General features: G+C 42.3%; 3 protein-coding genes across 6 annotated transcripts in view; 1 reads left to right on the top strand and 2 right to left on the bottom strand.

Annotated features, from left to right (window-relative positions):
- Window positions 1-6,978: 6,978 nt before the first annotated feature.
- Rpl24-like (ribosomal protein L24-like) lies at window positions 6,979-8,200 on the bottom strand. Its single transcript, XM_071709898.1, has 2 exons — window positions 8,049-8,200; window positions 6,979-7,728 (listed from the first exon to the last, which is right to left on the bottom strand). Exons 1-2 carry the CDS (start codon window positions 8,127-8,129, stop codon window positions 7,282-7,284), a joined length of 528 nt encoding a protein of 175 aa, XP_071565999.1. The 5' UTR covers window positions 8,130-8,200; the 3' UTR covers window positions 6,979-7,281.
- A 110-nt stretch (window positions 8,201-8,310) lies between these two features.
- LOC139774526 (neither inactivation nor afterpotential protein G) lies at window positions 8,311-13,491 on the top strand. The gene is made up of 9 exons (XM_071709877.1): window positions 8,311-9,806; window positions 10,263-10,465; window positions 11,019-11,378; window positions 11,596-11,766; window positions 11,833-11,986; window positions 12,112-12,233; window positions 12,674-12,857; window positions 12,990-13,212; window positions 13,293-13,491. The coding sequence occupies exons 1-9, from the start codon at window positions 9,686-9,688 to the stop codon at window positions 13,426-13,428; spliced, it is 1,674 nt and encodes a 557-aa protein (XP_071565978.1). The 5' UTR covers window positions 8,311-9,685; the 3' UTR covers window positions 13,429-13,491.
- A 108-nt stretch (window positions 13,492-13,599) lies between these two features.
- Chinmo (Chronologically inappropriate morphogenesis) overlaps window positions 13,600-22,773 on the bottom strand; it is a 54,344-nt gene continuing 45,170 nt past the window's right edge. For all 4 annotated transcript variants that reach the window (XM_071709874.1, XM_071709875.1, XM_071709873.1 and 1 more), the window contains exon 7: window positions 13,600-22,764. In XM_071709874.1, coding sequence (XP_071565975.1) covers window positions 22,532-22,764 — 233 coding nt within the window. In that variant the 3' untranslated portion in view covers window positions 13,600-22,531. The remainder of the gene's footprint in view (window positions 22,765-22,773) is intronic.

The following is a 22,773-nucleotide window of genomic DNA, read 5'->3' as shown; positions in this document are numbered from 1 at the left end:
CCCGAGAGAGGCATGAAGGTGCGAAGGATGAGCCGTGAGAGCTGGCTACCAATCCCGTGGCTCCCGTGGGAGCCACGCGGTAAATACGTGCCGTGTCGTACGTGCGGCTACATAAGTTTACATAATTCCATCGCGACGGGGTGACCGCCGCCGTCGCTCTGCCGCCGCCGCCATAAACTTTACTGTTCTCGCATTAGTATATCATCGGCCGTATCTCGATCGTAAAAACGTAATGAGGAAGGAAAAGGGAAAAGAACGACCGTTCATTGATAGAAACTTTGTATCCTCTTGACATTATTTTTTTCTTTTTTTTTCTTTTTTTTTACAAAATATCAATATAGAGACGGTAACTTTAATAATGAGGGACTTGACCCGATTGGAAATCGGATTGATAAACTCGAGAATGTGTAATAAAAAGATTGTAATTGCACGTTTTGCTTTCAACACTGTAACTCCGTCGCGACCGCGGACCTCTTCAAGTTTTAAGTTTTAATCCGTTATTTCACGGTCCCGACGTGCCTTTTCCTTTCGCAATTCGCCCGTCGATCGCCACGTGGTCATCGCGTGTTCCCCGGCTACTCGTGAGAATGAAACGGAACGAATGTACGAAATACGATCGCGTAATATCATGCTGAGACGTCGCTCGTCGCCGCGCTTGATGGAGGAAAGACGACGTGCGCACGGCGTTTCTTGACTTTAACGTGATCGAGGGCCTCTTACGTTGACGTCGACTGGCGAGGTACGTCGCCTGGTGGAGAGTATTACTAGTTAACAGTTAGTTCACAGCGAGTCCCTGTGTGGCCAACAATAATCTATTATTATCTATCGAGATGTTGAGTTCTTCCTGGGACAAACCTTTATTTTAAAACGAAAAAACGACTGCCTCCATCGGACAGAGACGCTTTTGCATGAATCTGGAGAGTTTTGTAGTATTTTTTTTTGTTCTCATATTGAAAAACTTATACACGAAGGTATTTTTCCTCTTCTCAATAACGATAATTTATTTTTTATAATGACACAATTAGTGATGGTGATCTTGTAAGATCGTATCTACGTTTAATGATCGCTTTAGATATCGGTTATCTATTTACACAAAATAAGATTTGTGTATATATACACGCATTACGTTCCACTTCATACATTTAAGCCGCTTAAGATCGCATAGCTTTTCATACAGGCATAGAAAGCTGACTTCTCCTTTACACCGTATCATAAATCGAGCCGCTTGATGATAATTAAGTCCGAAACGGGCTAATTACTTTCACATTTTTTTTCTCGATTTTAGCTTCGATTTGCATAAATTAAACGTAATACAAATCAACGACTGTTTACGCAACACACCGTCCGCAATATCTCCCGTGTAAAGCGATTTAACGATTGGCTAATTGTTAATACTTCGCGCTTGTACGACGATGACGTAACGAGATTCACACCTTATTCATGTACAAAAGTTGTAACAGCGATGTAAAATACGTCGTTTGCAAGTAAAGTTTGCGATCGATCACTTATTTACCAAGAAACGATTCTTGACTTCTGAAAATTTCTAATTAAATGCCTCGAAGCAGCCTGTATAAAGACATTTGACTATATTACGACAGCATTGAAAAATTCGCTTAAATACGTGTTTTGGGATTCGCTGAAGTAATACTCGTCGTACTCGGAAATTCGGTCGCTGCCCTTGGCTCGCGTATGAACGAGATGCGGGCCCACGCATATCACAGACGCGCGCGTTCAACAGAATCCTGCGCCCCGATGCGATGCACCGATCTGAGAACCGTACCGACAGAATCTTCGTGGTAGCGTCGGTACGCGCGAGATACATAAAAAAGTCAATTCACCGAAGTGCACTCTCTTACGTCGAACTATGCATTCCTCCGGTTTACGGTTTCAAAACAATGTTTCATGTTTAATGTATTAACGCACTCTCTCTGAATCGAACGTAACGTCGGCGTTGTGAGATTCCGATGAGCGAGATACTTCTGATTGAGAACGTTGAGGCGTTGAAATTAACTACCGCAATTTTATAAATATATCTTAAAATATTTAGAATTACAATTAGTACACGTGTGATTATTTCTACTCAATGCTCTCCTCAAGACGAGATTCAATTGTTTTAAGAAGATCTTGGAATCTGGCGTAAAATAAATCTCTCCAAACATCTCTTTCGGTCGATCACATTTAATACAGACTGATCCCAAATTTTGTTTCGATTGAGATTTAACATGAATTAACTGGCGTTGATCAGGACAACAGACAACGTCGGCGGTGTACAAACAAGCAAATCCGTCGCCTCGACACCATCTTTATGTTCGCCGGTCGCGGATAATCCGAATGCCGACTTGTTCGAGGAAACTCAATCGCCCCGGAGATTCTATCTAATCCGTTTAAACGGCGACAGCGCTCCGAATGCGACGCACGCCGCGCTAAGAGATGATGTACCGGTGAACGCAAGCGAAAGCGCACACGCGCGCTAGAATGCGCCCATTATATCCCCACAATACAGTCCCTCGTGACAAAATAACAAAGGAAACAGGACATAAATATAAAAATTCTATTCATGAAAAGAAATAACAATTAAGATAAAAATAGAATAATGCTTCAACATTAAAGTACGATAATTTATATAAAATAAAAGTAAAAATTAATGAAATAATTAAACGAATAAAACAATTATAAATGCATTTAGTGTAACGTAAAATAATGTTGTTTTTTATTTTTGCTGTTACTTTAATTAAATTACGAGCCAATTATCCGGCTTTACACTTTAATCCGACCCTGCCGTTTAATAACCAGAAGCTTCATCAACGGAGGCTGCGACAGGAATGTCAAACATTCATCTGTCTCCGGTAGGTCGCATCCTCTCCCGTGGGTAGTTAATAGGTATGCTGCTTTCGGAAACGACGTTTCCCCCTTATCCGTTATCGGTCGTGAGTAGCCAGGTGATCGCGCTGCCGCTATCTGGCCCGATCGGACCCAGTGATCCCGAAGTAAGTGAGCGCGGGTCTCGAAGTCTGTCTGTCCACTGCGCGCGGGTTCAAATTAAGAGAAGCGGACGAGACGCCTGGCGCAGATAACAGTCGGCGCTATGACAAGTCACTGCGGTCGCAAATCACGACCGTATCGCTGAGATCGAGCTAATCGTGGACTTCCTGGACCTGTGAACCAAATCTCTTGCGTTTACTTTGACGCTCGGGAGGAACCGCGACTTTAGATCAAAGAATTTAACGTAAAGGAAGTTGAATCCTATATTTCGTGATAAAGCTGTGACAAAATAAACAATATTATCAAACGTCCCAAACGACAAATTATCCATATCACGGTGGGGCTAAGGCCCACCAGTTTCACAAGTGTCGGTTAACTTTTAATCTTAGATTAACTCACTCTTCGTCTCTTTCTAAGGGGGACGTTAGAAGGAGACGAAGAGTGAGTTAATCTAAGGTTAAAAGTTAACTGACACTTGTGAAACTGAGCCTAAGGATTACAAAAATCGCATAAGAATTCAATTTCAAAAGAGCATTAAGCTTAAAGCACAATATTTCAAAGTAACTCATATCTAACGATTATATCTTGACTTTAACGATGTGTCGGTTATATTTTTATTATTCCTGTGTAATGTATGTAGAGAGAGAGAGAGAGAGGGAAAGAGAGAGAGAAGAGAATTCCAAAGCAACGGTGAAAGCGGCATGAGTTAGGTCTTTATCGGTGGATTTATCCCATTTTGAATCCCATTGATAAGAGGCGACATCGAAATTTAATTAAACGTGCCCGTCTGAGCTTAGTGGCTTTTAGCTGTGATGTTTACGAGCTCGAACCGTTATAGCTTTCCACGCGACCGAGCTCGAGAAAATGAAGCTACACCCGCGTTAAGAAAACATACGGCGAAGATTAATGATTCCAGGCGATTTGGTAACAATGCGGTTCACTGGAAGAGCAACCACGCGATTCACACCAGATTTAACGGGTCGATAAAAAATGTTGTGTGTACAAATACTGCCTTTTTAAAAGGCGAAATGCGCGCTGCGTATTAATTAATCGAGTCTCGCCATGTATACGCGGGTACAATTACGATTCGGCTGCTGATCGGTGAGATCTAAAGGAATTTCCAGGACCTATTGGGGTCGCTATAAAATAATATTGTCCAACTAAATGCCGGAGACTCGGGATTCCGAACAAACTATTTCCCCAAGTCTTTTCACGCAGTCGCCTCATTTATTTATGCTGCTCTCGTGACCTCAGTAGAAGATGTTATTACAGGGACCTTCCTACGATACGCGACGATGATTATATAAACGTTGACAGGATCCGGATAATGTCGGTTTTGTCAACAGCTCCGACGTTCCTCTCGTGCTTCCTTGTCCCGGAGTTACGTGGGCGACAAAAAAAGGAATTGCTAAATGAACAATAAAAAAGTATATTTTATCTCGTGATTAATGACAAATCAATTATCGCGAAAATAAAAAAAAAGTTGTAATACTCGTAAAACATACTCTCTTCGCCTCCTGCAATTAATAATGAAAGAAAAAACATGCGCTTGTTGACAGTTATTTTTTACATGAAGATGTAATAATAATGTAGATATCTAATTAACTAGCAGGGTACAAATTCTTTCTGGGGAAAAGACTCTCTTTTACGTACAAAATGCTCTACATAAGGCATTGTTTGATACGAGAATGGCTTTATCAGACGTATATACTACACGCGAAAAGGATTATTGATCAATCGGCCGAAGTAGATACATAGATACAATAACCACGCGTACAACGTATAACTTTTCTTTTTGTTATTTGGCCGTACACGAGTCACTGTATCACGATTCGTAACACGCGCGTCATGTACTCCGGAGTTGTCTGTTTCCTCAGCAAACATCGGCGCACCATCGCGTGTAGCCGAAAGCATTTCTTTCGTTCGCGAATTTCGGATCCCGTACGAAATACTCGCGCACGCGGTTTCTCGAAGGATCTTCGAGAGGTACTTGGGAAAGATGCACTTGAAGATCGCACACGTGACGTATTTAATTCTCGCATGCAGCACATGCCGTAAGAAGCGTGTATTTCGTATTCCAAAAATTGCAATTTGTTCCTTCTTTTTTCGTCGCGCTGCGACATCGATCTTCAAACATTTAATTTTATTGCACGATTTAATCTACGTTATTTTTTTTTAATAAACAAAATTTTTTTGCGCGATTAATTCGCAATTAATTTACACACGCATCGAGTTTATATTTTCATCCTCCGTGATATGCACCTATAGATATTTCAGATTCTATGAAAAGAAACACATCGCCATTTGTCATCTACAATCGATCCGAAGCCGATCAGCGTCGCGTTACCAGGCGATTTCAGTTCTAAGTTGATGCCGACGTCGTCGTCGGCGAGGCTCAAAAAGATCACTTCGTCGAAAGGATCGGTCGCGGCGCGTCCTCCTCCTCGGGGAATCTGCAAGCTCACGCCAGTAAAAATATTTTTTTGTACGCGTAACACGAGTGCCGTCCCGAGCCCGTCGCGGTGCTCCCTTTTGGACGCGTCCTACAAGGCTTTTCGCTCGCGGGCAAACATCGCGCCGTGGTTTGCTTGGTAATTGCTGGAAACACCTTGCGAGTGTTTACAGTGTCATCGAGGCGCGGTCGCACCTCGGCGACGTGCGGGTTCTATGAAAGCCCGTGTCCTGTCATAAAAGAAGCGATGCACACGGGTCCGCGGTGTGGCCGCTGAGAAATTTTGAATAGAATCCCTCTTCTTTATTTTTCTACAAGAAAACCCTTAAAGATCCCATTTAATTTATTACAACATAGATTAGGAGGGATAATTTTAACATACATTTGAAGCAGCACGTGTGTTTTAAAGAAGTCTTCAAGATTTTCTAAAAATACATCAAAAAATTATCTTCTATAAGATATTTTTTTTAGAACATGTGTAGCTGTTTATATTGGATGCTTTCCATTTAGTAACACAAGTCGACACAAACGTTGTTCTATCTTTCTTGGCATTTAATGAGTAACAAAGATAGAACGAGATTTGTGTCGACTTGTGTCAGTAAATGGAAAGCACCCATGCACTGCAACATTTATTAATTAGAATACATATGGCAAAACAAATCGCGAAATCTTTCTAAGACATCTCCATAAGACATCTCTTAGGGCGATTTCGATCAAACTCCGATTAATTAAATAGGTAATTAATTCAATAAATAGGTAATTAAATAAGTGATTAATTCAATCGGCAAAAATGCTTGAAGCTTTTTTTAACTACATAATTCGTTATCCTTTGTCTGATCCTTTTTTTTATACATGTTAAAGATTAATAATTTCATTCATATTAACAAAATAATACTGGTATTACTTGATAAGCTATAATCAATTAAGTTAATCGAAGTTTGATCGAAGTCACCATTAGACTTTAAGACGTCACTATATTATTTGATGTTTCTGACAATTTGTATGTAATTCGTCTTATAATTCTTTTATACGATAAAATTCCATTTTCTTTTTTTTATGATAAAAGATGTCTATATCACATACAATAAATCCTGCGTATTGTCCGAGCTATTCAGACGATATGCGATAGGCAAGTATTATCGATGTCATAATTACGCATTTAACACGTAGCAAAATGTGGAAAGAGAAACGGTGCTCGTGCACAATGCCAGACGATTGATGTCAAAGCCTCGGGATATCGCAGCTTTAATGCGCGTCCATTGTACAATTATGTGTTATAATGGGGGAACATTATTTATTCTTATTACAGTGTTCCCTATGACGAGAATATTGTACGGCCGGTATGTCTTTCGCAAAATGTATGGATGGTCATAAAACGGATGTAATGAATGGAATTAATAAGAATCGTACAACCGCGTGTTAAACCGAATACATTTTAGTCTGCTCACAGTCACAATTGGTCCCAGTAGCTCCATCTATAGAGATCTCTTAAAGAGTTTCGAAACACGAATTTTCAGATAAAAGAGAAAAATTCGGAGAATAAATATCGTTTAACATTTACTTTTTATTTGGCATTGAAAAAGTACCAGATCGAACGAATACACAGTAAACAAAAAAATTATTTTTACTTTTTATTCTTGTATAGTGTTCTCGCAGTGATAATCTTTCGCTTTCTTTTGTTACACAAATAAAAATTACATATCTATACAGAAATTATTACTTCTATATCTATATAGAGAGAGAATTATTATAACGTATGTCGTAAATAATTTATTAACACTGCGGGAATAATTTGTGGAATACGAAAATAAGATGATTTAGACCTATATAAAAATATATACAACGATTTAATTCGCTTCCACTGCCTCGGCTTCAAGTTCATTGCCGGAATCTTCCTCAACATGCATCTGTTCCTGCTCTTCGGCCGCCTCTTCCTGTTTCTTCCTCTCTTTGAGGCCAGCAGCTGGCGAACGGATGAAAGACAAGTCACGCTGTACCTCCTTGATATCTCTCTCCTGCTCGAGTTCCCTTCCCTTGTGTAATCGCTGCATAATGTGCAGATTCTGTCGCCTCTGCCTAATAGTTTCCACCTTCTTCATCGCCTGTACAGTCTTGTTCCATAATTCTCTATTATATTTGACAGGTACGTTCCTCCTCTTTTCGAACTCGAACGATGGATCCACTGCCAATTCTTTGCCGACGGTCTTTCTGTAGGCTTTGGTCCATTTGACTTTTCTGGGATTCTTCTTCTTTTTGAAGGCAGCGTGACATTTCGAGCGGCAGAACTTGAATATCTGTAATGTCATTTACAAAATGTAGCGATGTGTCGTTTCGACATGCAGAAACAATCGTCAAAAATTACCTGAGATTGTTAAGAACTGAAAGCGATAATTTAAAAAAAAAAGAGATTTACTTTTCACGCTTCGAGATACCCGAAAAATGTCAATTGCAAGAGGAAAACTTTTATATTCTAACTTTGCTACGATGCTTACGATGTTTACATGAGGGACATAACCTCATTTCAATATCAATATATACACGCTATACACGTATACTCTTTTACTCTACAAGTTTATCGTGTTATTTAATGTTAGATTAATTGTGCAGCTCTTACCTTACAATCATTCCTCACGAATTGAATTCCATGTCCCGGAAATATCCGGGACGAACAGAAATAACACGTCTCTATACGCATGTTGCGAGAAGTTGTGAGACTTGACGAGTAGTTGAGAGACTCTCGGCCCACGTGGGCAGTACTGGGCAGTGTAGACACGCGGTTGACTACGGTGTTCTTGAATGGGCAGACAGATGGTGGGACAGGATAGTTATCGGTAGATGAAAATAAAATGATCGATGACTTTTACGTGAGTTAGGGCCGATATCACAGTCTCCGATTAACGTGATTCTCTGATTAAACTCACTCTCCATCTCTTTCTAACTGTCCCCCTAGAAAGAGACGAAAAGACAGTTAGAAAGAGATGCAGAGTGAGTTTAATCGGAGGATCACGTTAATCGGAGACTGTGATATCGGCCCTTAGTAAAGATAATAGAGCGATTGATCCTTAGCATTAAATATTAAGATATGTTTGAGATAATCGATGTAACAAAAAAGAGAAAAATTAAATCATATTATCTCGTTGATGGTCAAATGTCAGCATCCGGTAATAGAGATCACTACAATGGGCGATGAACATAATTTGCAAAAGAAAGACGTTATCAATTAAATTTCGCGCGGTCCAGGATCTTTTATACATTTTAAAATAAAAAGAATACTTATTGTTAGTAGAGGATTTACTTAGGAAAGATTTGAAGACATTATTTTTTGTTCTTATAACTTACTTTGGCAAATTGGAATATGTCTACATTATATTTTTAACAAATAAAATAGTAGTACATAATTTTTCAACTTCTCAGTTTGAATTAAAATGTTCTTAATTTAAAAAAGAAAATTACTAAAAAAAATTAAAGTAATTTTTCATATGATAAAAGCGTCAAGTTGACAGTCCGTGATTACTTACCGATCTCTTTTGCTCTCTCTTTATATTTAGTTGCTACAATTTTTTTGTATATATCAGAAAGAGAATTCTTTTAATTATATAACAGTTTTCAGAAAAATAGGGTGTTAATTTCACAGAGATTTATTTCTATCATAACGCAAGCTTCCTAAAAACCGGAAAACGCTTTTCTTTTGTATTTAGCAATTAAAAAGAGGATATTAACGAGGAATAATTAAAAAGACTCGTAAATAGCTTAAAATAGAACAAATATATGAATACAAATACATATATTATAATAGAGTACTAAAACAAACTTGGTATTAGATTGCTATCTCATTCATAGGATTGTTCCGATTGTTAGAGAGGATGATTGAAAAGTGTGCGCGCGCGCCTGTTACAAGAATATCAATTGTAGCCAATTAAAATTATAAATGGGGATTAGAGAGAGAGAGGAGAGAAAGGAATGCGATATTTAATAAACATATTAACGCAACAGGCCGATCGGGTACGATTTTACCCGATAACCATTACGTATTCCCGATGCCGCGCTGCCGGTCGTTGTCGCGATGCTTCGGACCGCTTATAGAGTTAGACTTATAGACTAGTATCGATTACGAACGGAGAGCTACTAATTTAATATCGGGATCGAACGTGTAGTCGCTGCAGTTCCGCGTTGTCTTGCACGTTTGTCTCAGTATTGCCGCGCGGCGACCGTCAACCGAACGTGTTCCGCCGTTGATTTTCGATAGGAGGCATGTGGGGCCACGTATCGATCTCGATCGCAATCCTGCTGGCGTCGTTACTCTATCATTATTACTTTCGCGAGCCGGCCAGCGTCGTCGTTTATCCTGAGACGCATTACGACTACATTGTCGGTGAGTTCGCTTCCCGATTTATGTTCATCGTCGGCCGGGGCATCCTCAGAGCTCGTCGCGATTCCAGCACTCTTCCTTCTCCGCTTCGTGCTCCGAAACACGCAGCATCGATTTTTAATCAAAGAGGATTGGCGCAAATCGCATTGTGCTAGATTGATAGCTGCTTCCTAGATGCTCCAAAATAAACGGGCGGAAAATATCAATTGCGATATACGATTCCTTTCCTTTTTCTATAAGCGAAATTTGAGATATAAAGTTGTCAATTGCGCACCTTCGAATGCTGCTTGTTTTGTATCTCTAATTTAAATTTATCTTTAAAATTCCATTTAATAAATCTTCAATATTTCGTATTACCGCTAACATTTTTCTACGTGTCACGAAGTGAATAAAGAAAAACAACCACACGAGTTTTACGTATGAATAAAAATTGCGCTTTTTGTTGCTGCGGGGTTCAAGTCGGCGCTGGTACGTCTGGCTGCGTGATTGCATCACGGCTCTCGGAAATGTCGAACGTGACCGTTTTGCTCGTGGAGGCCGGCGGATACTTCGGATGGCTATCGACCATGCCGCTCTTAGCGCCGATGATGCAAGGCACCGAGGTCGATTGGGCCTACCAAACGGAGCCGCAAGTCTTCTCGTCCCGAGGGCTCCACGGCTATGTAATTAAAGCTCTATCTTTCGGTGAAGGAATTTCCGTTTCGCGAGAACGATTTCTCTAGATATTTTCTCCTACATAGCGTAACTCTCACACAGCACGAAAATATAGCACGTTTTACGCGCTGACGAATAATATAATAGCAGTAATAGTACACTGAAAAAAAAAAACTTAGATCCAAGAAAATATTTTTTCACATAGTACCAATGGCCTTATTTACTTAATATAATCACATATTTATTTAGAATTAGATATCTTTACTTAAATTAAGTAAAAATAATTATTTTCTTTAATTAAATTAAGTAAACATATCTAATTCTAAATAAATATGTGATTATATTAAGTAAATAAGGCCATTGGTACTATGTGAAAAAATATTTTCTTGGATCTAAGTATTTTTTTTTTCAGTGTATTGATCTAAAAGATTATGCTACGCGTCTTATAAAACATTTTTTTCCGTGCAGTACAAAACAAATGTTCTGAAAATTCATATTCTCGAATTTGGAATCATTTTTTTGACGACGGGGCGGATTCCTTGATTGGTCACGTTTGTTTAGAGACAAAACTGGCCAAGGGGAAAAGGACTTGGAGGAAGCGGGCAGCTTAATTATCTCGTTCATTCTTTCGGGAGGCCCGAGGATTACAAGAGATGGCCGAAGGGTTGGTCGCACGCCGACTTGCTTCCCTACTTTCAAAAAGTGTCCGATATTATGAACGTTATCCCGATGCCGGAGGAAGAGTATCTAACGAAGGCCTTCGTCCTGGCCGAGGAATCATTGAAGCTGGATAACGTGTCGTTGCGAAAAGCGATGTACACCGCGAAGAACGGAGCCCGATGGAGTACTCATCACGCGTATTTGCGGAAGGCTTGGAATCGCAAGAATTTACATATCCTGATGAATACACTCGTCGCCAAGGTCTCCATTTAGTACATTTTATATATCACGCTAGAGAGAAAAAATCTTCGATAATTAGCCATCTATATTTTTTCAACTCCACTCAAAAGAGTATAAAAATATACCAGAAAATAATTATATTTAAAAAATGCTATTGAAAATAATTATTCGTATCTTAGCCCTTCAATTTTGTTCACATAAATATACATTTTTGACTTTTTGGTTCGATACGCTGTAGATACTTTTCAAGAATAGCAAAACCGATGGCATTAAAGTAATATATAAAAACGGCTCCGTGGGGAAAATCGGCGTGAGGAAGGAAATAATCCTTTGCGCGGGCACTATCAACACTCCGCAGTTACTTTTGATTTCTGGCATAGGACCTATCGGCGAATTGAAGAAGCATAAGGTGATAAATAAGAATATCACCGTCAAACTTTTCGATTTCGAGTAAAACAATAAATTCGATCTGTAGATACCCGTGGTGCGAGATCTGCCCGAGGTAGGTCGAAATTTGTTCGATCATCTGAACGTGCCCGTTTACGTAAATCTACGGGAACGAGTCAGTATCACGCTCGTGAAGCTGCAAACTGTACCCGAGGTGTTCAATTATTTCGCCTTCGGAACCGGTAAATGCGATAACGCGCCAATAACGACGCTGTCATTTACTTGCGATGTCTATAGACACACACTTCATGCGGTCCGACATTGTAATTTCGCCGTATACCTTATTTTTTTCTATTGCATGTCAAAGGATGGTTGGCCACTAACGGCGTAATGGGATTCGGGCGTGCTAATAACAGTGGCCTCCTCCTCTTCGGAGTGGCGTCCACGGAGGAAAAATTGCTGAAGGCCATCTCAAATTTCGAGACCGAGGTGAATGAACCACCGAGCTGTTATATATTTGGACTTTAACTAACGTTTTACTAACGGACTAAAATAACGTATCGCAATCAGTTGCTTTTCGACGGACAATCGCATTTTTCGTTACGTGTGATTGTACACTGAGAAAAAAAAATCGTTGATTCAAAGAAATATTATTTGATTCAACTAAATGCAGCGGTCACGGGCTGTCAAGCTAACATTTGTTAATTCAAAAAATATTATATAAAATAAAATAAAATATTTCTTGATATTACTCACGTATATTTGATTTAAATATATTAATATTTACATTAAACAAATCACTACAACTAAACGAGTTTAGTCAAATTAACAACATTTTTTTCTCAGTGTAACGTTCTATTCTTAGCGATTATTATTTGCAATTTAATGATCGTTACATGGCTCGAGGAGAATTAACAATCGTTCATTAGACGTTTAGATCGCTATTTCCGTCGTATAATGACAGCATGCACGAGGGATTTATATATCTGGTCACGTGTTTGCAACCGAAGAGTCGTGGAAGCATAACATTGAGATCGAGCAACATCCGCGACCCTCCGAAAATTAATCCCGCGTACCTTCAGGATCCCGACGACGTAATGTGCACCTATCGAGGTAAACGTGATCGTTCCACGTGCTGAAACAAATTTTACCTTCATTAAAAGAGTAAATTGTAGAACTTATTTCCACCCCTTTAGCGTAAATTTATTTAAACTGACTGACAATTAATTTTGATTATCCGCTAAGCTATAAACTTCGCGTTGGAGACTCTTGATACGAGACTCTTTCGCGAATACGGCGCGAAGGTCCACGTCCCCGATTTCGAAGAGTGCCGTCATTTGCGACAGGACTATCGGGACGTCGATTATTCGGAGTGCGTCATGAGAATCGCAGGACTCACGAGCTACCATCCGTGTGGCACATGCAAAATAGGCGCGGACGACGACGCGGTTGTAGATGAGGAATTAAGGTAAACGATGGGGCATTTACGGGACGTTTTGTACAGGATGAGCGGAGTAACTGTAATAAAATTATAATTACGTTCTCTAGGGTAAAAGGCGTGAGTGGATTGAGGATAATGGACGCCAGCGTAGTGCCATCTCCAATTTCCGGCACGCCGAATTCAGTTCTTGTCGCGATGGCCGAACGAGCGTCCGATTTAATTTTAAATCGGTCGTCCAACTGAGATCCAATTTATTTTACGACATGTAACATATACGATTGTAAAAATAATAACGTTTGCAATTCATGCCACTTCGTTTGTTGATTACCTGTTATGATTTGTCATCAATCGTGATTTAGGGAAAGGATACAAAGGAGAACAGTCAATTAGCGAATGAAAAAAAATCCATGGTGCTCCAAGTTTTTTGTAATTTATAATTAATGGTAAAGTTTTCTTTTGTTTTACAGTAATCGAACAGTTATTAATAATCTAATTAAATTTCGATTAATTTTTATACAAACAAAAAGGGTGAGTTACACTCAACGGCATAGCCACGAATCCCTGCCACCCCGTCCGCGCTCGGAGTATAAAGAAAAAAAGAAACTTATAATTTTTTTTTACACACTCCCTCCTCGAAGGATTTCTCTCAACCCCCATTTCCCGTCCGGGATCGTTTTGCGATGGCAGAGTTTCGGCGTTCTTCCTATCCCACTCTTCCGCGTCTTGCCTCTTTCTCCTTCGCGCATATCCGCAAACACACACGCACACATACACTCTCCTCTCTGTATTTCTCCCATTCTATCGGTTTTCATTTCTCCCCGTCTTACGCGAATTCGTATTTGTTTCTGTTCGCAGCGATCGCTTCTCTAGCACGCTCTTTTCCTCTCAGCACTCACACACACTCACACGCACGCGTACCTGTGTCGCCTCTTATAAATAAAATAGTTCGTAATAACTCGCGAAGTGTCGTTTCGTATTTTCGAAAACGCAACTATGCCCATACGCGCCTCGCTCGTGCCGCAAATAAACGAGCCCGATTTCGGCGCCTCGCATCTATCTTCTTCTCTTTTTTTTCTCTCTCTCTCTTCCACCCCATTTACAGCAATAATTACGTAACATAAACTTAATCTCTCAACTTAAAACAAAAATTGGTAACCACGTATTCGCGACGCACGCCGCGAGCCTCTCGACAGGTTTCATCCGCGCGTGGGGATGAAAAATGGTACGAACAAAAGCAACGTGGCGCGAGTCAAACGAGAAAGGAATTTATAGATCGAGCGACACCCTCCTCGATCGTTACCGGCGACACGATATCGTCGTCTGGCGACAAATCTATCGTGCCGACGCGACCCAGGAGTGTCGGGAAATCGAAGCGTGATTCGCATTGATCTGGCTCGGCTTTACGTAAGTCTGTTTAATCGGCGAATCCAATTATGCCGTTTGCGGTTCAACGCGAGATATTGTAGCTTCGGAAGGCAGCGCCGCTCGATCGCAACGAGGTCGCAGCTCAGATCAACGTGAAACACGCGGGGAAGCGTTCGCCGTGTGACTTTTCGGGCCTTGCGGCGATTTCCGGCGCGCGGAAGAAGCTCGCCGGACGTGCACCGCGCCATCGGATGCATAAAACGCCACATTTTTTCCCCCTCTTTGTCTTCTTTTTTTGTTTTCGTTTTTTTTGCTTTATTATAGGTAGAGTTTGCTTCGGCTCTCGAAGAGTGTGCAGTCGCATCGCGGGACCACGACGCGGGGATTACTTAAGATCTAAACAAGTATTCCTTAATTATTAGATATATAACTATCTATTTATATGTATTTATATATATACTTTTTTATATATATATTTATATTGAAAAATGAGTGTACTCTCTCTTTCTCTCTCTCCTCTCTCTCTTTCTCTCTCTCTCTCGTTATTATTAGGGATAGATTATCAATTAATTTGTAATTGCGTGTAACATAGACGCGTCCAGCGCATAGAAACATAAATAAATAAATATAAACGGATATATTTACATTATACTCGGATAGAAGAGGGGGGAGGGGTATGTGATATCGTGGAAGGTCCACGATGGGTATAATATATATGAATATTCCATTCTCTATTTCTCTCTATCTCTTTAAATGTATATGTATATGTATATATATGTATATTTACGTATAAATCTCATTCGTCTGTTGTCCACTCTACGATGCCGGCATACCTACGACTTCACCTCGGCGTAAATATGCGGCGGTGATAGAAAAAACGGAGAACAAAAATAATACTTCGCGGAAACGAAGAAACCGGAGGAATCGTAGGTAATGCGCGTAACTATATATATATATCGATATATATATATATATATATATATATATATATATATATAAATATATGGAGTCTGAGGTAGAAGCGGTTTCGTATACTTATCAGTTATCAATATATTGTATCATCATATGTGCGTGAGTCTGTGTACGTGTTAAGCGTTAGTGAAGTCTGATCTATCGGTATTCTCCGAGTACTAGGTAAACACCTCGCGTCCAACAATCAAAAGAAAACTCACATTTTTCCGCCGACATGGCGTCGTGGAAAAAAAAACAGAAAACGTTAAAGGAAAAACGGCAGGTTAAACGTGCGGTAATTGCTCGTTAATCAGAGAAGGAGAGGATTCCACTGACACTGATACGGTGATCCTCGCGTCCACCGAGGCAAAACGGAAAGCAAAGTGAAGCCCTAATTTGCGTCTATGTTGTACGGAATTCCCTTTCATTATTATTACTTTTTCTTGTAAAGTAACGTTACGTCCTATACGTATATATTAAAGAAAAAAAAATCATCGTAAACTCGGTGGGATACAAGCGACGTGCCTCGTTTGACCGGCCAAACAGAAATCGGCGAACAAGAATAATCGCTCGGCGATGTGCCGATCTGCTACGAAAGGAAAGGAAAATGGTAACGTCGCTGGACGAGAAAGAAGAGTCAAACGAAGAATAAATATACATTGTAGCAACGAGAACATTTTCGCGAGAAGGATTCGCGTACAGAAAAACTCGAGAGAAGCGCGTGGACTCGCTATATTTGTAATGCACGCGTAACCGTGCGCAGGGCGGTTTTGCCATGCGGGAAAATCACGAGAGAGAAATCGGCGATAAGTCCGGTAGAGTAATTTCCAGTGGCGAGCGATCGCGAATTCGCGGTGGTCAATCAACAAACGTTTGACTCACGGCAATATATATATCGGAGAGAAGAGGTCTTTTTTAACGAACGAACACACCAACACAGTCCCTACTATACACCCGACTATTGCATCGCTTGATTCATTGATTTATGTTTATTAAGAACCTTATCGACTATTATACTTTGTAGTTTGTACTTGGTTTTCATATTCCTGAGAGAAAAGGATTCGCGACGCGCCGCGCGTCGCGTCGACGTTTTCAGGGGGAGAAGGAGGCGAGGGGCCTGTCCGTTCATTGACAGTCTTTTTCCACTATTCTTTTCTACCATCTTCCCTCTCATTTCCTCTTTTCCATCCCCCGAAATGAAACCGACGGCAACGACGGCGGCGCGACGCGACGATCTTGCAAATTATCGCTTTACCGTGTTATACACAGAGATTTTTCGTAAGCTTCATTCTGTGCGCACCCTGTATGTCGTGTGTGAGGTAGCATTTGTACTAGTGTGTGACGAAGTATTGTGATCCGTTATTGCGGCGGCCGCGGGCCGTTATATTCGAACGCGATCGGCGACGAGGCTGGCGGAGCGGAGGTCCCGACCCGGCCCCTGTGGCAGTGTTCTCGCATACGTCGCCACGATGAGAGATCAGTCTTATTGTTGATAAGATAAAGGAATGGGGCGCGAGATAGGCGCGGCGCGCGACGTCTCGTCGTCGCGACGCCTCGGGAGTACGACAGGGATTCTTCGGACGTCACAGCGAAACGGTTCGCGCGCGTTTAAGCGGTTAGCTCGACCGCGATGTCATGGGACGGACCCATGATGTCGATGAGGTATACAAAGGGTTACGGCGAAATCGTTCATCGTGATTCGTGAGCGGAGGCCGATCGTGCGGAACGGTCCTCGACAACGAGCTCGTCACCGACGCGTCCGGCCGCGCGGCGCACTTGTGGTTTTTTGCTCTCTCTTCTTTCCCTATGTGTGTCTACCTATACAATTCTGTTTTTCTTTTTTTTTTACAGCGTGTATAGTAAGTTTACAAAATCCACACATCCTGCCTGTCCTGTTTGTTTAACCCTTAAACATTACGTTTACTTTGTACTATAAGTTGCGGCCGGGAAACGAGCCGCTCGTTCCCCGGACGTCCGAGGTCCCGCTCTGCGACATCGCTACGCCGTGTGTCCTATTACTTCTTCGTCTTCCCCCTCCCTCTGCCATATCATCTTTTTGCTTTTTTTCTTTTTTTTCTTCTTTCTTTGCTCCGTCAATTTTAAATATGCTTATGCGTGCGTGATACATGTACTATGTAATCATTATCAACTACGGTATAGTACTATTATATACTATACGAGCAAACGGTACAGTAGTTGCCAGTGCATTCTCTGCGCGCGGTGTAGGTGCAGTGATGACATCAATTTTGCTCCCTCACTCCCTTCCCGCGGGCAGCCGCGTGATTTCCTTTTTTTCTCTCTCTCTATCTTGACCTGAAGCTCGCTGCCCGCGCGACGCGAATGATAACGAAGGTTCCCCGTTACGGAAAGCCCGTTCACACCGTGACAATCGTCCGTTTCGAACGTGCTCGAACGTGCAGCTTCGAATATTGCAGCCGAATCATTGTAGTACAATTATTGTTAATTTAACGACAATTTTCATAAACCAGTACAACCCTTAACGACGTTCGAATCGTTTGCCGAAAGAACCAGATCGAAAACGTGCGAGACTATTTCCTTTTTGTCCCTTTTTGTGAAACTTTCGTGGTCAATTTAGAAGCGATTAACTAATTTAACGCGGACAATCCAAATTACACGAATTTCCTGTTCACTCTGATTATATTCGGATGAGCTTCCTCGCACGATCGCGTTCGCATTTGCCCCTCGAAAGCGTGCACGCGCGAGCGTGCCACGGTGTGAATCTCCCTCGCCTCTCGTGTCAAGCCTTGTGTCACACACGACATCTATAAAGGATTCTCAATCCGTAAAACACATATTATAGAAACAACATGCAACATTTTATCCTACCGCCGTGATACAATAAATGGTACATACATACGCGTACGTTTGCGCGCGTGGGACGCGCGCAAAGCGTACGCGCGTCGCGCGAGTGTCGTGTACGTGTGTAGCGTGTGTACGTGTCTGTCTCCGTGTGTGTGTGTGTGTGTGTGTGTGTGTATTTCTGCGTGTACATATATATACATATAGACCAAATATAATTCTTACACCGGATGTACGACGGAAACCGTGAAAACTTCGAAGACGGAAGCGCGCGTATTCGTTTCGCACTTTCGACTTCCGATCGCGGATTCGTCTCTCGCGCGTACCTTGACGAAAATCGACTGTAACATCGAATCTGGAACCTCACCCTCGAGCCTCGAAAAGGCCCGAGGTCAACGAGATCGGGGAGAATCGAGAGTAAGAAGTAAACAACAAAAGTATCGTAATTTCGTTCAAAAGCGCGTTTCAAGAATCGTGCGATTAACTTTTGAGCAAAGCGATACGACGAAATTAACAACGATTTAAAATCGATTTGAGTCAAATTGCCGATTTTCGGCCGTTCCGAATAACGTTTACGCGCGTAAACCGATGTCGCGATAATATACGACTAATTAATTCTAAATTTTCGCTTTAATTCTACGTCGTTTATCTTTTCGGTACGTGTGTGTCATCCTCTTTCTTTCCTTCCTACAATTCCCTCCGACCGACATTGTCTCTCTCGTCCTACCGATCCGCTATATGTGTACGTGTGTGTTTTCGTGTGAGGTGTCGGGTGTGAAATACCTTTACTACGTATGCACTCCTAATCTTTACGTATGACAAAACAATTAAACCCTGGGTTTAACCGACTCCCCCTCCCCCCGGAAATTCCGCGCCTGACCGTTATTACCCTAATTTTCAAATTTCGCCGCTCCACTGCCGATAACTCGATCCCTCTACTTAAACTTAACGCTAATTCATTGTACCACTTAAAGGTATCCTTCTCCAACCTCCCGCCTTTGCCTCTGCTTAGCAGAACAGCCGAAAACAATATATATATTTTGTATATATATTAAGTAAAAGATTCATTATATAACTTGGCATACGCGACCGTATCTATTTACACGAGCATGTGTGCTGTCTACGTGTGTACGTATGTCTCTCCCCATAACTCTCTCTTTCTCCCTCTCTCTCTCTCCATCCCTCTGTGTACGTGTATGTACGTGTGTGCGCGTGTGTGTGTATGTTCCTATCATCACATACGTAAACGACACATAACATCTTTGAATATCCTTTTCCCGCGGCTTCTCCCCCGGGAATTAACTTCCCTATGACTATGTAATCTCCGTCGTCCAGCATCATCAATCCTATCCCCGGTTAACTTCCCTTTGCGCTCCCTCGGGACAATCGATGTCACCTCTACGCTCGGATAATTTTCGCTTTCCACCACCACCGTTCCTTCTTTCGCGTTCGCCAGCGCATCGGCGCTGATCTCGCCGATCTCTTTCGGCGATCGAAAACTCGTCTGTCTTATCGTCACGTCTCTCGTTTCATCCCCGGGACGAAAACGGTGCAACCAGTCGCGACCATTCAGCAACGTCCGTGACACGTCGGACGATTTCGCGCCGCAATTTCGACAATGCACCACGGCGCATAATTGCGGCTCTTCCTCCTACCCGCGAATCACTTTCGCGCGCGCATTCACGGGCTGTTCATGCACATATGCGTACGCACTCGCTCGCTCTCGCGCTCACTCACTACGGCTTCACAGTTGTACATACATGTTGCTATTTCATATAATAATGCGCCCTCGCGACCGAAAGAAAAACGGAAAGAAAACGGGCCTATTTTACGTACAGATAGACATCACGCGCGCGGATCGAGGATCCCGGAGCTCTTTCACGCGGGACGGGAATGATTGTGGCGGAGAAACAAGATGTAGAACATACGTGTGCTTGACTAGCGTGGATCGATTCATTCTGATTTACGATGCATGTTTGAAATTAATCTAACGGTCAACGAACTCCGAGATCCACGATCTTGCGTTACCCTGCAAGAGGGTGGCAATGGCAGGAGAACTGCTCTGACATTAACTGGACAAAGTAGTAGTAGTAGTAGTAATAGTAGTAGTAGTAGCAGTAGTAATAGTAGCGGCTGTACGGAATGTACAGGTTTTATTATACTGTATAATATATCGCTATTGTGTTCCCTGTGTGTGTAATGCATTGCAAAACGATGAGGTAGTACTGTCATACTTTTGGCAGAGTTATGCGCGCGCGTGCGCGACGAGTGCTCACGTATATTTGGCATGTTGAACGTTATTAAAGACAGGAAAAGAAAAAGAAGAGGAAGAGAAAAGTAAAGAGAGACAAAAAAGTGAAAATAAAAGGAAGAAACGGAAATGAACTCTTTTTTTCGGCTTCTATATCTCGTGCACTATTATATCCCCCAGCTCGCGCACGACGCGCTTATAAATACTAAATATTTCTCTATATCGTCTCTATTGTCTCTGATAACTTACGGTAGGCGGGTATCGTTGTGAGAATATAACCGTTTACAAACTTTCTGCAAAAGAAAAAAAAATAAACGAAAGGGAGAACAAGTAAAAACGGAAAAAAAACATAAGACAGATTAATCTGTATAAAGTGTAAATACTGTAACAAGTAATATCGTGGGTGCCATCCTGACTAGGAGTATATCTCTATATATCTATACATATAGGTAATGTGTAATATAAATCTATTGCATTGATCACATCTCATACAACCGGGATAGCAACTATTTCGCGCGTAACCGCGCGCACTGTTTAAAACCACACGTGTGTGATCGATGGCTATACTCTACTATATTCACGGTACGCGACTATTGCTCCGGACAAAAGTCCGCATTTTAAACATTGTAAACAGGTAACAAAGTGGTAGTGATCGTTTCGCCGCGAGGCGCGCCGCAGCCGGCCGCGACAAACTTCCGTGGCGAATGCGTTTGTTTTCTATTTTCTTTTTAATTATTTTTTTTTTACAGGAAAATTAGTGTCGACGTAGTGTAATGGTATATGAACGTGATTATTGCTCGGTCGACTTACTTCTATAATAATTGTGCGCGCATTCGCCAAGAAGTATCTTTGCGCGAGCGGCTGCGCGGCACTTCCGCGGCTATAATCGCACGACAGTCGTCCGCCCTAGAATCGCAGTATTAATCTCGTAAACGTTATATATAAAATCGTAACGGTATAAAAGATGTGTACTCTTCGTCTCGGGTGTCGTCTCGGCGCGATTTCGGATATGTGGGTTTCACCGCGATTATTATATAGCAGTCGAGTGCGTGTTGTACGCGGTGGTGTACGAAAAGGCGGAACTGAAAATTGACGTGTATGATTACACGAGAGTAGAAAAAACGTCGTGTCTTTGGCACTGGTGCGCGCGTAACGTTAACGTTTCGAATAGGTATCGCCCGTCGTCGGAGCGTCGCGATTCTATAGGCTCGACTTCTCAACAGCGATAAGTAGTACCAGAAACAGGTAAACCGGTTAACGGCGTTAACGATTAAAATGCGACGGCGAGTAAATCCGATATCTATGGTAATGTTGGACTATCAAAAGGTAGCGCTTTCTCTCCTGGCGCTGATTTGTGCCACGATTTAAAGTTTACCTGAGTTTGCATTGGTTCTCTCGTCGCAGTCGCCTGCGCTATAACGGCTCTGCGTGTATATACGTGTCTATGCGCCATTTCGCCGCTCAGCTCGTTACCTTCATCCGCTATATCTCTCGCCTCTCGTTTAAAAAGCTCCTAGTTAATAATCCTTACTTGACCGTTGCACTTTCATTGACTAGCTTTGTGATTCGCAGCGTTTTCTCGCGAGCGTGTCCGAGGCGCCGTGCGCATCGTTGTTCCGTGCCTCTTCCAGGTCTCTTCCCGTGTCTCTTGTCCCGTATACGAATCTTCATGGTCGTGCCCCTCGTTACGATTTCTTCGACCGACTCCAGGCGCGCACGCGGAGAGAGATTTGCCCTCGCGACGAGGAACCGGGACGGCGTTCGCTGACGACGACGAAGGGAAAACGAAGGTACCTAACTGCAGCCTCTCCTCTCGTCTCGTACGCTCTAACCGCGATCCGGTCTCGCGGTCGGCTCCGGCGAGGTGGTCACCGGGATCGTTGTCGCCGGTACCACCACCGCGCGCGGACCGCGACGGCGACCACGGTGGCGAGGATGACAGCGACGCCGAAGACATTGTTACTGGGGCACAATGTCCGAGACCGAATAGTTGGCCTGCTGGTTGGCCTTCTGCCTGAGCTCGGCTTTGTGCTCCCGCGCGATGTGCCGTCTGACGGTGTTGTTCCTGGTGAACGTTCGCGTGCAGTACGGACATGGCACCCTGATGCCCTGGTGACGTTGCCGTACGTGAGCGCGCAGGTTCGTCTCGTAGCCGTATAGTCTCTCGCATAAGGGACACTTCAATTTCGTACCTGGAAAGA

This window comes from Temnothorax nylanderi, unplaced genomic scaffold (genome assembly GCF_030848795.1).
Source record: "Temnothorax nylanderi isolate EJ_2023f unplaced genomic scaffold, tnyl_v1.0 TNYL_tig0082_pilon, whole genome shotgun sequence".
Classification (NCBI taxonomy): Eukaryota; Metazoa; Arthropoda; class Insecta; order Hymenoptera; family Formicidae; genus Temnothorax; species Temnothorax nylanderi.
Note: the sequence above shows the minus strand (reverse complement) of the source record. Positions and strands in the feature narration are given on the sequence as shown.